The 15,356-nt window shown below is 56.7% G+C and overlaps 1 protein-coding gene across 1 annotated transcript; it reads left to right on the top strand.

Moving 5' to 3' along the window:
* Positions 1-11,381: 11,381 nt before the first annotated feature.
* On the top strand, positions 11,382-13,501 carry LOC308227996 (chymotrypsin-C-like; the record flags this gene model as incomplete). The annotated part of the gene is made up of 8 exons (XM_080631017.1): positions 11,382-11,424; positions 11,988-12,199; positions 12,279-12,376; positions 12,463-12,588; positions 12,695-12,831; positions 12,908-13,053; positions 13,225-13,374; positions 13,466-13,501. 8 exons carry the CDS (start codon positions 11,382-11,384, stop codon positions 13,481-13,483), a joined length of 930 nt encoding a protein of 309 aa, XP_080487143.1. The 3' UTR covers positions 13,484-13,501.
* Between the last annotated feature and the right edge of the window lie 1,855 nt (positions 13,502-15,356).

The following is a 15,356-nucleotide window of genomic DNA, read 5'->3' as shown; positions in this document are numbered from 1 at the left end:
CAGCCAAAAGCAGGACAGTATCCACCCCTTATTCCAGATCCATTCACGTCATGCCAGTTCCCACACTTTCCACCATCACCTTTCATGTCCTTTGAGAAATATATAAATATATATATAAACACACACACAGGTATCGTTCCCGTAGTCTCTGGACCATCCCAACAAACGTTGTTTGAGTTCATTCAGTCCATGACTTGGGGCTCCATCTGTCATGAGTGTCTCCAGGCAGGAAAGATGGATGGTGTGTGGTGGTGGACTCTTGGATGCTGAAGCTGATTGCGATGCCATCACCACTGCCCTTGTCTAGTTTGATCAAAGTTCCTGCTTTCTTGATGTGGTGATCAAAAGGGAATGAGGTTCAGATGCTCAAATGCGGTGCAGTGGAGATGGGTGCCACGAGGTATCAGCACAGTGATGGGTGTATGGCTGCCATGGAAGGGTGAGTGGGTGCTGCTGATCTCTCCATAGCACTCTTGTGGTTGTGATCGGCACTTGTTGTTTGAGCTTCAGGAACACCCCAGCAGAGAGAGCAGGCAAGGTAGAGAGCTGCTTCATTTCCTGTTGCACCAGTTGCAGTGACTGTGGCTGTGGTTGGAGCAGATGCAGTGTCTGTCACTGGGGCTGGAGTTGCTGCTGTGTCTGTTGCATTGCCATGAGATCCAGAGACATCTTTTTCCCCTTGAGGGTACTGGATGGACTGAGCAGGGCTCGGTAGGCACGGGCCCACACCCAGCAGGTTGCAATGTTTTGTCCTCTCTGGTGGTGTCAGGCGCACAGCACAGTGTGGAGCATTATTTCAGCCACCAGAGGAGACTCTATACTACAGGTACTAATGCCCATGGGTGCAGTGGGGCAGAGAAGGGAATGATGTTGGTTGTGCAGTGTGCAAGTGGTCAAAGTTGTGCAGTTCTAATGGCACAGTTGCTTCCAGGAGCACAAAGTCCAGTTTTGCCCAGAGTAGCCATCGCTTGGAGCTTGCCAAGAGGCTGTGCTGCAGCAGCTGGGCAGCACCAGTCCTGGGTGGCAAAGGGACTTTGCAGTCACCATTGCAAAGGTTTCAGTTCCTTGTTGTGGGGCTTGGGATTGTGCCTGCTCAGTCAGGGGGATGGTGTGACCTTTGCTTGGGAGCACAGCAGGTGGTGAGATGGCGGCCAGGCAGTGCCACCTGCTCCAGTGGACCTGCCTGCTCTGCGCTGGTGCCCAGGGCTGTGGTGTCCCTGTGTGTCTGCCGCTGGCACAGCGTGTCCTAGCGCTTGCTCAGCCGGCGCAGCTCCATCTTCCTCCTTTTCCTTGGTGGGGAATGGTCCTGCTGGGAGGACTCTGGCTGGCTGCGGGTGCGGGCTGGCACAGGGCACTTAGCCGGCCTGCTGCCCACCTCTGGCAGTGTGGGCACCCCCTGGCAGGAGACAAGGCCCAGGGGCAGTTGCAGTGGGATCAGAACTACCCTGGGCTCCCTGTTCAGTGCCTCCTGCACCAGTGCGTGTTTGTGTGGTGGCTGCTGCTGGGGGGCACCCTAGGCTTGGGGACTCGGCACTGTCAATCACTCTAGAAGCACCCTGGGCTTCATGTTCTGTGTCTCCTGCAGCAGCACGTGTTTGTGTGGTGGAAGGTGCTGGGGGGCCGCCGTGGCGCTGGCCTGGAGACTGGGCACTGGCACTCACCTTAAAAGCAGCCTGGGCTGCCTGTGCATTGCCTTCTGCAGCAGTGAGCCATTGCAGAGTGGGTGTCGCTGGGGGGCAGCCGGGGCCTGGGCACTCCGCAGTCGCAGGCAGTCAGAGGCACCCTGGGCTGCCAGCGGGGGCTCAGCAGGGGCTGCTCCATGGGAGCTGCCAGGGGCTCCATCCAGGGACTCTTGGCAGCTCTGTCCCCTTGAGCCTCTGCAGTGTCCTCGGAGCTCTGGGCAGAGCTGTGGGGAGAGCTCTCCTCTGCAGTGTCAGAGGGGCTCAGTGGTGGCCAGGGGGGAGGTCTGCTGAGCCCCTGACCTGCTCCCGCTGTGTCCTGCAAGGGGGAGGCCGGTGCCCCCAGAAGGGGTCGGCAGCCCTCAGCATTGGTGTCTCCGAGCAGCCCTTGCTCCTCCTGATGTGCACCCAGTGCTGCAGCAGGTCAGGAGCCTGGGTGAAGGAGTGGGCGCAGGCAGGGCTGTCTGGGCCATCGTGGGAGGTGTCATCACTGTCCTCCATCTCCATAGTGCGGATGTCCTCTGCCCTGCACAGCAAGAGGAGGGGGAGCACGTGAGGGAGCTGGTTGGGATGTGGACGTTGGGGACACCAGGGACTGTGTCCTCACCAGCCCCCAGCCCCACCAGCACCGATGGCTCTTTGTGGGAGCCGCTCTCCGCCAAGTACTTGGACAGTTCGGGAGCTCATGGAGCACCTCTGCAGAAGAGCTGGGTCCATCGGTGCTCACGGGAGTGGCCTCCGTGTCGGGGAGCTGCGCCAGCACCGCCGGGTCCAGCAGGCAGTCACCATTGGCCACGTGCTCCAAGAAAGTGCAGAACTCATTGAGGAAGCTGGTGATGGCGAGGCTGTTGAGGAAATGGAAGGCACTGGGGAAAGTGTCCTCATTGTCTCCCAGCCCAGCACCACCACTTCGCCACCATGCACAACTTACTCAGGGAGTTCCGGGATCTCCTGGAGGAAGGCAGCCCAGTCAGGGACACGCGGGACGGTGCCACCCCTGCGCGCTGCATCAGGCTGGTGGAGAGCGGCGGAGGGGATGGTGTCCTCCACGGCTGACCCATCCTTGGTGGAGGCCGCCTCCTGCCCATGGGCGCAGGGGATTTGTGCCGCGGGTGGGAGCGGCAGCGCAGAGGGGAGCTGCAGCAGCTGCCCTGAGGGGCCCTGGCACCCCCTGCACCAGCTGCTGGGGGCCAGGCTGGTCATGGGCAGGCACCAAGGACAGCGACAGCCCCGGGACAGGGGGTAGTTCACGTGTAGTGACGCGTCTCGCCATGGCCAGAGCGCTGGGGCTCAGACCAGACACTTGCAATGTCGCTGGCAGGTGGAGGGGAAACCTCTCTGTTGGGAGAAGCAGAGAGAGGTGCTGGGGTGAGAAAGCGGCTGGCAAAGCCGGCTGGGGTTTACCTGGGGGGCAGGAGCACCGGGAGGAGCGGGAGCTGCCGCTGTACCTGCCATGGCTGTGGGTCAGCGTCAGTTGGGCTTGGGCCAACGGCCCCTCTCCAATGGGATCCACCCAGGGTTCTATAAATGGTGGCTGCTGAAGCAGCTGCACAGCCAATGGACCCCATCAGCTTCCCCTCACTGATTATTCCCTGTCCTAAATGATGGTTTCCCTTGCCCACGATGGTTTCCCATCCCAATGATGTTTGCTGGGGAAGTGAATTTGGTGTCTGAGGGGCAGGGATGGGGCCGGCACCACTGTCCCTGCAATACTGACGTGTGTGCTTCCCAATCTTTCCAGTGGTGGCAGTCAGAAGCGGGCTTGTGGCACTTTCCGGTTGTCTTCGGCCCTCTCTGGTGTGGGCCAGAGCTCAGTCTCGGTCTCGCTGTCAAGGAAGATTGACCCTCCCTGGATGACAACTTTGCTGGCTCTTGTCACTCTGTCACTGGCTTTTGGGACCCCAGCTGGTGGAACCCATTGTTCATGTTATGAAACTTCCCTGCCCCCTAACTGTTAGGTCAAGCAGTCTTGAAAGTATCAACTTGCAGATCATAGAATCATAGAATAGTTAGGATTGGCAAGGAGCTTAAGATCATCAAGCCCCAACTCCCTGCCATGGGCAGGGACACCTCGCACTAAACCATGTCATCCAGGGCTCTGTCCAACCTGGCCTTGAACACAGCCAGGGATGGAGCATTCACAGCTTCCCTAACCTGGCCTTGAACACAGCCAGGGATGGAGCATTCACAGCTTCCCTGGGCAACCCATTCCAGTGCCTCACCACCCTTACGGTAAAGAACTTCTTCCTTATATCCAATCTAAATTTCCCCTGATTCAGTTTGAACCCATTACCCCTTGTCTTATCACTACAGTCCCTAATGAAGAGTCTCTCCCCAGCATCCTTGTAGGCCCCCTTCAGGTACTGGAAGGCTGCTATGAGGTCTCCACGCAGCCTTCTCTTCTCCAGGCTGAACAGCCCCAACTTTCTCAGCCTATCTTCATATGGGAGGTGCTCCAGTCCCCTGATCATCCTCGTGGCCTCCTCTAGACTTGTTCCAACAGTTCCATGTCCTTTTTATGTTGAGGACACCAGAACTGCACACAATACTCCAAGTGAGGTCTCACGAGAGCAGAGTAGAGGGGCAGGATCACCTCCTTCGACCTGCTGGTCACACTCCTTTTGATGCAGCCCATATTATGGTTATGGTTGGCTTTCTGGGCTGCGAGCGCACACTGAAGCCGGCTCATGTTCAGTTTCTCATCGACCAACACCCCCAAGTCCTTCTCTGCAGGGCTGCTCTGAATCTCTTCTCTGCCCAACCTGTAGCTGTGCCTGGGATTGCTCCGACCCAGGTGTAGGACCTTGCACTTGGCATGGTTAAATTTCAGAAGGATGGCATCAGCCCACCTCATAAGGGTGTCAAGGTCCCTCTGGATGGCATCCCTTCCCTCCAGCGTATCAAACGAACCACACAGCTTGGTGTCATCAGCAAACTGAGGGCGCACTCAATGCCACTCTTCATGTCACCAACAAAGATGTTGAACAAGACTGGTCCCAACACCGATCCCTGAGGGACACCTGTCGTTACTGGTCTCCAGACGGACATTAAGCTATTGAACACAATTCTTTTCGTGCAGCTATCCAGCCAGTTCTTTATCCACCAAGTGGTCCACCCATCAAATTGATGTCTCTCCAATTTAGAGACAAGGATGTCATGCAGGACAGTGTCAAACACTCTGCACAAGTCCAGGGAGATGACGTCAACTGCTCTACCCCTGTCCATCAGTTCCGTAGCTCCATCATAGAAGGCCACCAAATTGGTCAGGCAGGATTTCCCCTTAGTGAAGCCATGCTGGCTGTCACCACGCACCTTGTTGTTTTTCATGTGCCCTAGAATGCCTTCCAGGAGAATCTGCTCCAAGATTTTGCCAGGCACAGAGGTGAGACTGACTGGTCTCTAGCTCCCTGGGTCATCCATTTTCCCCTTCTTGAAAACGGGAGTTATATTACCCTTTTTCCAGTCATCGGGAACTTCACCTGACTGCCATGATCTTTCAAATATGATGGACAGTGGCTTAGCAACTTCATTTGCCAGCTCCTTCAGGACCCACGAATGGATTGCATCAGGTCCCATGGACTTGTGTACATTCAGGTTCAGACCATCTCATGATCGCTGCATCCAAGGCTGTCCTGGAGCATCACGTTTCCAACCAGCCCCTCCCTGTTGGTGAGCACAAGGTCAAGCATGGCACCTCTCCTTGTCGGCTCCTCTATTACCTGCAGAAGGAAGTTGCCTTCCACACAATCAAGGAACCTCCTGCATTGCTTGTGCCGGGCCGTACCGTCGCTCCAACAGATATCAGGGTGGTTGAAGTCCCCCATGAGAACAAGGGCCTGCGAGCGTGAGGCTGTTCCTATCTGTCTATAGAGCGCTTCATCCACAGAGTGCTCTTGATCAGGCGGTCTGTAACACATCCCCACAGTAATGTCCCCCATCGCTGTTCTCCCTTTAACCCTGACCCACAAACTCTCTGTCGACTGCTCTCCTGAACCCAGACAGAGTTCCATAATCTCCAGCCTATCCTTAACATGAATACCAACACCCCCTCCCCACCTGCCAGGCCTGTCCTTTCTAAAGAGCCTGAAACCTTCCGTTCCAACACTCCAGTCATAGGAGCCATCCCACCATGTTTCTGTGATGCCTATTATATCATACCCCCACAGATGTGCACACATCTCTAATTCCTCCTGTTTGTTCCTCATGCCATGGGCGTTTGTACAGAGGCATCTGAGCCAAGCTCCCAGTGAAGCCGGCTCATTGGCTGGAGCGGCTGGAATATCTCTACATTGCTCCGAGCATTTATTATAGGTGCTGGCGACTGACTGGGTGTGATGGGATGGAATGATGCCCCCCTCCCCCAACACATCTAGTTTAAAGCAACCTTGACCAGCCTGGCAAGCCTCCTACCAAAACCGCTCTTCCCCTTCTTTGTCAGACCAGCTCCACCAGCCCCCAGTAGACCTGGCCTACTAACTTGGGTCTCCTGTTCAAGACACCTAAACCCCTGAATAGGACACCACCCTTTTAACCATTTATTCACCTGGCCAATCCTCCTAGGCTTTTTAAGGTCCTCCCCTGTATCCTGGAGAATTGATGAAAAGACAATCTGAGCTCCAGAGCCCCTAACCACCTCTCCCAGGCCTCTGTAGTCCTTAATGTTCTCCAGTCTACTGCTATCTATATCACTAGCACCCACATGGATCACTAGAAGTGACTAACAGTCAGTGGGGCTTACAAGAGCAGGCAGCCTCTCTGCAACATCCCTGATCCCTGCCCCTGGTAGGCAACACACCTCCCTTGAGACTGGGTCAGGCCGACTGATGGGTGCCTCAGTTCCTTTCAAAGCAGAGTCCCCTACCACTCTGACCCGCCGCTTTTTCCTGGTAGCACCAGTAGAAATCTCCTTTACCAGTGCACCAGCTGGTTGTTCCGGGTGCGCGGTGTGCGTTTCCTCATCAGGCCCCTGCAGGGCAGCAAAGTGGCTCTGGGTGAGGACAATAGGTTGAGGAGGAAGCCCCTTGCTTTTAATTCTGCTCTTCCTCCTTTTTTTGTTGGGTTTTTGTTGCTGTTTCCCAGCTTCCTGGGTTAACAGCCTCCTTCTTTGCTCCATGAGCTGCAGGGGACGCTTGAGGCCCCTGCACAGGTTGGGCCTGGAGCAAGCAGTGCTGCTTCCTCTCAGCTTCCCTGACATCTCGCAGCCTATTGCCAGCGCCCCGCAGCTCAGCCCCTGCTGCAGGAGAACCTCCACCAAGGCGCACCGAGTGCAGCCTCGCTCATCGTGCCCCCTCCCCTCACCAGACCGGTGCAGGCACCGTCTACACTCCGAGCTCTGCGCTGCAGCCTCCCCTCTCATCGGCTCTGCCTGGGTGCCTACGCTGGCCACTGCCGGGGCAGCCAGAGCAGAGCTCCCAGAGCGGACCCTGCTCACGAGGCGAGCGCGAACCATCCCGCTCGCCTGTCCGCGCAAACCGCCTCGACCCGCCCGGGTCGCCGCGCTCCCTGGGGCGGGTTTTACTCAGTCAGGGCTGGTGCCGCCCCTCCTGGCTCCGCCCCCTGTGAGTCCCTGGCTGCCTCAGCGGAGCTGCCGGCTCCTGGGCAAGGCCTGGCGAGGACCCCAGGCTCCCTCGGTGGCTCTGGGCGCTCTGAGTTGAGGCTCCCGGACGCTGATCTTCCCCCGCTCTGGTGTTGAAGGCGTCCTCTCTCGAGCTGCTCACCTCAGCAATTCAACCTGCGTTAAAATGGATCCATTTTGATCCTCCTTTGGGGTGCGAGCAGGACAGAGCTCAAAATCTTGCTTGTCTTTAAGACCCCAGGAAAGAAGCCAAGGCTCTGGGGGAAACTGCACAGTATTACTTGGGGTAGACAGTGTAATGTGTAGAGTTTGTTCATCAAAAGGTTTAAAGGAAAATATTGTTTGCTACAATAAGAAACTCTCTGTGACTATCACTTTGTGTGGAATCATATTTTCTTTTTTTTTGTAACTATTGTACTTCTGCATTACGACTTCTGCATTAGGAAGGAGAAGTCAGTTGTGTTACTGCAGAGGATTGTGAGAGGGAAGAGAAGGGGGGTTGGGCAGTTTGAGTCTTGTTACAGCAAATGGGGGATGGAGGTTGCTATGACGACTGGGCTGGGGGCGGGAGCTCCTCGAAACTTCCAGGAAACTTCTGGGAGCTTCTCGAGGCTTCTGGAAACTTCTTGAAGTTTCTCCACGATGAGACCCCAGCGGCGGGGAGAACCAATGGAAAAGAGCCACGTCAAAACATCCAAGCAAAGGAGACCACAGGATTGGCTGAACTCCCAAACCGAAAAGGTATAAGGGACAGCCTCCAAAGAAACCCGGTGTGCGTCTTGGGCGGGGCGGAGCGGAGCCTCCTGGCACACCCAGTGCTGTTTGTTTTATCTGCTATTGCTTGCTCAATTTAATAAATTTATATTTTAAAGCGAGATTGGCTCACTCGTCGGTAACAGACAGGAACTTAAGTTCAAGCAGAAACTGTGCCACTCGCAGACCTGATTGCTCTTTGCACATCTTCCCCTCAGGCGAGAAATGATGCCGCTGCTGTCCCTGCTCTTCTCTGCGCTCTTCATCCTCTTTGGCACTGTTATTGTTCAGGCTTTCAGGTGAGTGCACACCAAAAGGCCCTCAGGGATCTGAGGGTCCGGCCACAAGCACCTCAGTCCGATCTGGTGCCTTAAACGCGCTCAAGATCATCTTCCTCTGCAGCGATTCCAGCGACACAAGAGACAGTCCTCCCTCAGAGAAAGAAGGAACCGCAGCAAAGACTGAGAAGAACGATGCGAGCTTCAGCAAAGAGAGTAACAGGTTCCCTCCCTAATTTCTCCACAGCTGTTTTCTGCCCATTGCCAGCAAGGGCTCATTTGGAGAGCTTTAAACTAGATTCGAAGGGGGATGGGGTTGTAACTGGGCTTGCCCCAGTGGGGCAGCACTCTAGGATTGATGAAGACTGGGAGGCCTCCTATAATCCTAGGGTGAAATTGGTGAGCTCAGCTCCCTCCTTGAAATGCCTATACACCAATGCGTGCAGCATGGGAAATAAGCAGGAGGAGTTGGAGACCTGTGTTAAGTCAGGAGAATATGATCTGGTGGCAATTACAGAGACGTGGTGGGACAGCTCACATGACTGGAATATACTCATGGAGGGCTATGTCCTTTTCAGGAAAGACAGGCCAGCCAGGCGGGGTGGTGGGGTTGCTCTTTATGTGCAAGAGCAGCTGCAATGTACTGAGTTCTGTCCAGGGGCAGAGGACGAGCGAGTTGAGAGTCTGTGGGTGAGAATTAAGGGGCAGGATGGCAGGGGCGATACTGTTGTGGGTGTCTGTTACAGGCCACCAGATCAGGGTGAGGAAGTTGACGAGGCCTTCTACAAGCAGCTGAGAGCGGCCTCACAGTCACAGGACGTGGTCGTCGTGGGGGATTTTAATTTCCCTGATGTTTGCTGGAAGGACTACTCAGCAACCCAGCCACAGTCCAGGAGGTTCCTCCAGTGTATGGATGATAACTTCCTCATCCAAATGGTGGATCAGCCAACCAGGAGAGGAGCGCTGCTGGATCTCATCCTCACTAACAAGGAGGGTCTGGTCGAAGCAGTAAAGGTTGAGGGCTGCCTTGGTTGCAGCGACCACGAGATGGTGGAATTCAGGATCTTGTGTGGTAGGACCAGTACAATAGCAAGTAGAATTGCAACCCTGGACTTTAGCAGGGCAAACTTTGGCCTTTTCAAGCAATTGCTAGGGGAAATCCCATGGGCAAGGCTGCTTGAAGGTAAAGGGGCCCAAGATACTTGGTTGACATTCAAGAATTGCTTATTCCAAGCTCAAGAGCAGAGCATCCCGACACGTAGGAAGTCAAGGAAGAGGGCCAGGAGACCTGCGTGGCTAAATAAGGAACTGCTGGGTATGCTCAAGTGGAAGAGGAGAGTTTATAGGTCATGGAAGGAGGGGCTGGCCACTCGGGAGGAATATAAGGCTGCTGCTAGAGGATATAGGAAGGCAGCTAGGATGGCTAAGGCCTCCTTAGAATTAAATCTGGCCAGAGGGGTCAAGGACAACAGAAAGAGCTTTTTCAAATACATAGCTGATAAAACTAACACCAGAGGCAAGGTTGGCCCACTGGTGAACGGGATGGGTGCCCTGGTGACAGAAGATACTGAGATGGCAGAGTTATTGAATGCCTTCTTTGTCTCAGTCTACTCTACCGGAGGCAGTCCTGAAGAGCCCTGTACTCCTGAGACCTCAGATGAAGTCAGGTCACTGGAGCAGTTTGCCTTAGTCGATGAGGAATGGGTTAGGGATCAGTTGAGCAATCTGGACATCCATAAATCCATGGGTCCAGATGGGATGCACCCGCGGGTGCTGAGGGAACTGGCGGAAGTCATTGCTGGACCACTCTCCATCATCTTTACCAGGTCTTGGGAAACGGGAGAGGTGCCTGAGGACTGGAGGAAAGCAAATGTCACTCCAGTCTTCAAAAAGGGCAAGAAGGAGGACCCGGGTAACTATAGACCGGTCAGCCTCACCTCCATCCCTGGGAAAGTGATGGAACACCTTATCCTTGATGCCATCTTAAGGCATGTCAAGGATAAGAGGGTTATGAGGGGCAGTCAACATGGCTTTACCAAGGGGAAGTCATGCTTGACCAACCTCATAGCCTTTTATGAGGAAATAACATTGTGGATGGATGATGGCAGAGCGGTGGATGTGGTCTACCTTGACTTCAGCAAAGCATTTGACACAGTCTCCCACAGCATCCTCATAGCTAAATTGAGGAAGTGTGGCCTGGATGATCAGGTAGTGAGATGGACTGCGAACTGGCTGAAGGACAGAAGCCAGAGAGTTGTAGTCTATGGGGCGGAGTCCAGTTGGAGGCCTGTATCTAGTGGAGTGCCTCAAGGGTCAGTACTGGGACCAGTATTATTTAATATATTCATCAATGATTTAGATGAGGGAATTGAGTGTACTGTCAGCAAGTTTGCTGATGACACTAAGCTGGGAGGAGTGGCTGACACGCCAGAAGGCTGTGCTGCCATCCAGCGAGACCTGGACAGGCTGGAGAGTTGGGCGGGGAGAAACTTGATGAAATATAACAAGGGAAAGTGTAGAGTCCTGCATCTGGGCAGGAACAACCCCAGGTTCCAGTATAGGTTGGGGAACGACCTGTTAGAGAGTAGTGTAGGGGAGAGGGACCTGGGGGTCCTAGTGGACGGCAGAATGACCATGAGCCAACACTGTGCCCTTGTGGCCAAGAAGGCCAATGGCATCCTGGGGTGTATTAGAAGGGGGGTGGTCAGTAGGTTGAGAGAGGTCCTCCTTCCCCTCTACTCTGCCCTGGTGAGACCGCATCTGGAATATTGTGTCCAGTTCTGGTGGAAAAGGAGCTGCAGCACCACAGCTCTGCTCCTGCCCTTGGTGACAAAAGCTGTCCCTGTTACCTGTCCAGCAGGAATGTGGCCTGGCTCAGGAGATGTGCTCATCCCTCTTCTCTGAGTGACTGGGATGGGTCAGTGCCTGGCCCTCCCTTCCCCTGCTGTGCTGCCTGTAGGTGTTGTTCATACCCCTCTATTGTCCCCTTGCCGAGCTGCCCCTGCCCAACGGGTGACAGCGCCGTGTCCCTACCAGGGGCTGCTGCTGATAAGGCAGCCATGCTGGGGGTGCTGTCCCCATGCTCTTGTGTTGTGCATGCTCCGTGCAGGACTTGGGCACTCACCCCGGGAGGCTCACGGTGACTCAGTGCCTGTTGCCATTGCTGACGGAGGGGTCCGTGTGTGCAGTGCTTGGGGGGTGGCAGGCTCTCGTGGTGTGCAGCCCCCGAGGGCTGTGTCTCTGTCCTGAAGATGTGTGCAAAGGCGGCTGCTGGCTCTTGAGGCTCTTCTGTGTTTTCATGTTGTGTTTGGCGCAGGAAGGCGAGTGTTGTAGCTCCTGTGGTGCATGGGGGGAGCAGGTTTTGGAGCTGCACCCTGGAAGCTGGGTGCAGTTGGGCTGCCTGCAAACCTAGAGAGCAGTGTGGCTATTGCAAGCTGCTCCCCAGGAGGGACCCTGTGTGTCCCCAGGCGTCCCTGCTGTGCCACGTTGGATGGGCAGCTGTGGCTGTTCCCAGGGGGCTGATAAGATGGAGCAATGGGGATGAGGAGCTGCCCCCCCCAGTGTGGGATACTCACCACATGCTGGCCAGGGGAGGGTCAAAACCAAGGTCCTGGGGTGCTATAAAAGGGGTGAGCGGCCCCTCCATGCACTCCGGACTTCTGCAGCCATGCTGGGTGCTCTGTGTCTCGCTGTCCTGCTGAGCTACGGTGGGTCTGAGGCACAGGAGGGGATGGGGTGTGCGGCTTGGGACCCCAGCAGCTGCTGTGGCCCTGGGCAGAGGGTACAGGCAGCCGCTGAGGTCCCTTTGCGGGTGTCACCCAGCCTATGGATGCGGGCAGAGGGCCGTGGCACCGCTGCATGGCCCCCGCGTGGTGGGTGGTGAAGATGCTGTGCCCCACAGCTGGCCATGGCAGGTAAGGGGGGATGCAGGGATGGGGATGGGGACAGGGACTGGGACATTCCCGCACTGATGCTGTGCCTCCGCTGTCACAGATCTCACTGCAGTACAGCCGCCGTGGGGAGTGGTACCACACATGCGGCGGGACCCTGATTGAAACCAACTGGGTGCTGACGGCTGCCCACTGCATCAGGTGGGTGCTGGGGTGTAAGAGAGGGGTCCTTGGGGGGGGGGACAAGATATCTATGGAGACTGACAACTGTGTTTCTCCCCCGGAAGCTCTACCCTGACATACCGAGTGGTGCTGGGCAAGCAGGTCCTGTCGGATGAGGAAGAGCAGGGCTCGGTGGCTGTGGGTGTGGAGAAGATCATCGTGCATGAGAACTGGGACTCCTCCCTCATTGTGTATGGGATGGGATGGGTCAGGGATGGATGGGGGGCGTATTATGGCCGGGTTCCCCTTCCCTATGGACCTGATCTTCCTGTCCCCGCGGCTTGGCTCTCCCCATAGCAATGACATCGCCCTGATCAAGCTGGCAGAGGAGGTGCAGGAGAGTGAGACCATCCAGGTGGCCTGCCTGCCGCCCGCCGGGCAGATACTGGAGAACAACTACCCCTGCTATGTGACCGGCTGGGGCCGGCTCTGGAGTAAGTGGGGGTCGGTGGGGAGGAGTCAGTGGGGTCCAATGTGGGTGCAGGGTGTGATGAGTGCCTCTCGTGGCAGCGAATGGGCCCCTGGCTGACGTCCTGCAGCAGGCGCTGCTGCCCGTGGTGGACTATGAGACCTGCTCCCAGCGGAACTGGTGGGGCACCTACGTGCTCCCCAGCATGGTGTGCGCCGGCGGCGATGGTGTTGTCTCCGGCTGCAATGTAAGTATTGGGCAGGGGGTGGCAAAGGTGGGTGCAGGACTGGTCTCTGCTCCCAAGGAACAAGGGTTGTCAGCAGAAGGCTGTGAACCCCATGGAGGTGAGCACTGGGAGGTGAGGGGCTGGAGGTGAGCGTCCAGAAGGGTGAGTACTGAGCTGTGTCCATGGGGACAGGGGGACTCCGGAGGGCCCCTGAACTGCCCGTATGAGGGGCGCTGGGAGGTGGCCGGAATCGTCAGCTTTGGCTCGGCGCTGGGCTGCAACACGCTGAGGAAGCCGACGGTGTTCACCCGCGTGTCCGGCTTCATCGACTGGATCAACGAGGTGGGTGCCACGTGCTCTGCCCCCACCGAGGGGCTGCCCCTGCCCGGCACCGAGGCTCACTGCAATGTCCCCTCTGTCTTGTCCTTGGCAGATAATAAGCAGCAACTGAAGATGAGGCGCGAGGCGCTGCGCGTCTTGAGCATGATAAAGGCACAATTGCTGAGCTGGTCTCGCTTGGTCTGGTTATTGAGCAGCGGGGGAGTGGGGGGCAGGCACCGGTGGCTGTGGCTGGGGATGCCGGGGTTTGAAGGGTCCCCACGTTGCCCATTGAGGGGACTGGGGCAGGGTTAGGCTGCAGCTGTGGGGAGCAGGGGTGGGATCCATGCCGTTAGCACCAAGGGGCTCAAGGCTTTGCTGGTGGTTGGTGAATGCCCCATCCCTGGCAGTGCTCAAGGCCAGGCTCGACAGTGCTTGGAGCAAGCTGCTCTAGTGGAAGGTGTCCCTGCCTGTGGCAGGGGATGGAACTGAATTAGCTTTAAGGTCCCTTCAACCCAAACCATTCTCTCATTCTCTGGTTCTGTGTCTCAGGGGACTTTGCTGGCCCTGGGCTACTTGAGGACAGGTAAATTTCAATGGGGGTCTCAAGGGTTGGTCCTTGGGGGGCTGATTGGTCCAGGGAAGGAGGTTCCAGGACCTGCGCCATGACCCAGGAGCTGAGCGTCTCACTGTTGGTCTCCTTCCACAGTGTCTGCAGGAGCAAGGTGGGTGCTGGGTCTGGCAGTTTGGGGCTTACACCCTGGCTGGGCATCCCCAGGAGGAGCCAGGGCTGCCATGGGAGAGATGTGGGTGTTTGCAGAGGAAGGAGGCACCGTGCCAGTGGAAATGGATGTGCAGAGGCTGCAGATGGTGCTTTACCATGAGCCTCCGAGCAAAGCTGCCCACCAGCACTGTGGTGCTGCCATCACCTTGTCATGGCTGCTGAGCCCAGTGGGAAGCTTTGTGGCAGAGGATGATGGCTGGTGGTGACTTGAGCTCAGCAGGGGACGTGATGGATGGTGCCCAGCTTAGGAGTGATGCTGCCGCCAGCCCAAGCAACACCAGCACCAGCCTGGGGAGCGGTGCCATCGCCTGCACTGGACCTGCAGTGGGGCTCAGGAGCAGTGGTGTGAGCCCCGAGGCTGTGGGAGCCACTTGCCTGGACTGTGGCTTGCTTGGGCAGGGTTGTGGATCCCTCTGGGGACCGAGTGACACTTGACAGCCTGGCCAGAGCTTTAGTGGGTGAAGAGATGCATTGGGAGGGTGGTAGCTGGGGAGGCTGCTGGCTGATGTGGCAAAGGGATTGTACACATCACCCCTTGGGTATTAAAGACCTGCCCAAAGGATGTGTGGAGTTGGACCATGTACCACAGGGGTGGCTCTTTTGGGTGGGAGGAAGAGGCTGGGGAGCAGGACCCCAACATGCTGTAGGCACTGCCTGGTGTTGCAGTCACATCGCGACCTGCTCTCATGTCACGTCTATGTGTCCACCTGGGCATCGTGTCCCATCCTCAGAGGTGGTGTGGTGAGTGTGGGAGCCCTGGGCATCACTGCAGCACTGGGGCTGGTACCCAGCGGGTCACAGCCTGCAGAACCAGTGGTGGTGGGGAGGGAGCAGGACCGTACCTGGCACTGGCACCCTCTGAGATGGGTCTCACCCCAGTGAAAGATGACCCCTGCTGCAGGAGGTGCTGGAGAGTCACAGTCCCTGCATGAGACTTGGCTAAGCCATGGTTTGCAGTGAGACCCCACAGTGGTGGGTGGCCACGAGGCTGGTATGTGACCTGAGCGAGGCCAGCAGGGTGCCTTTGGGTTGTGTGAATCCCTGTGGTGGCTGTGTGAGCATCCAGCATGCCCGATGGACAAGTGGGGTGTGCTGGGGCTGTACTGTGTCAGGGGGACACAAAGCACCATGGCGTGGCTGCTGGAACTGCCCATGTGTCTGTAATGCTGACAGAAGGCGACCCCTGTAAACCATATTGGGTAGAGGAGTGGCCCAAGTTGAT

The sequence above is a fragment of the Psittacula echo genome, assembly GCF_963264785.1.
Source record: "Psittacula echo genome assembly, chromosome: 17".
Taxonomy (NCBI): Eukaryota; Metazoa; Chordata; class Aves; order Psittaciformes; family Psittacidae; genus Psittacula; species Psittacula echo.
Note: the sequence above shows the minus strand (reverse complement) of the source record. Positions and strands in the feature narration are given on the sequence as shown.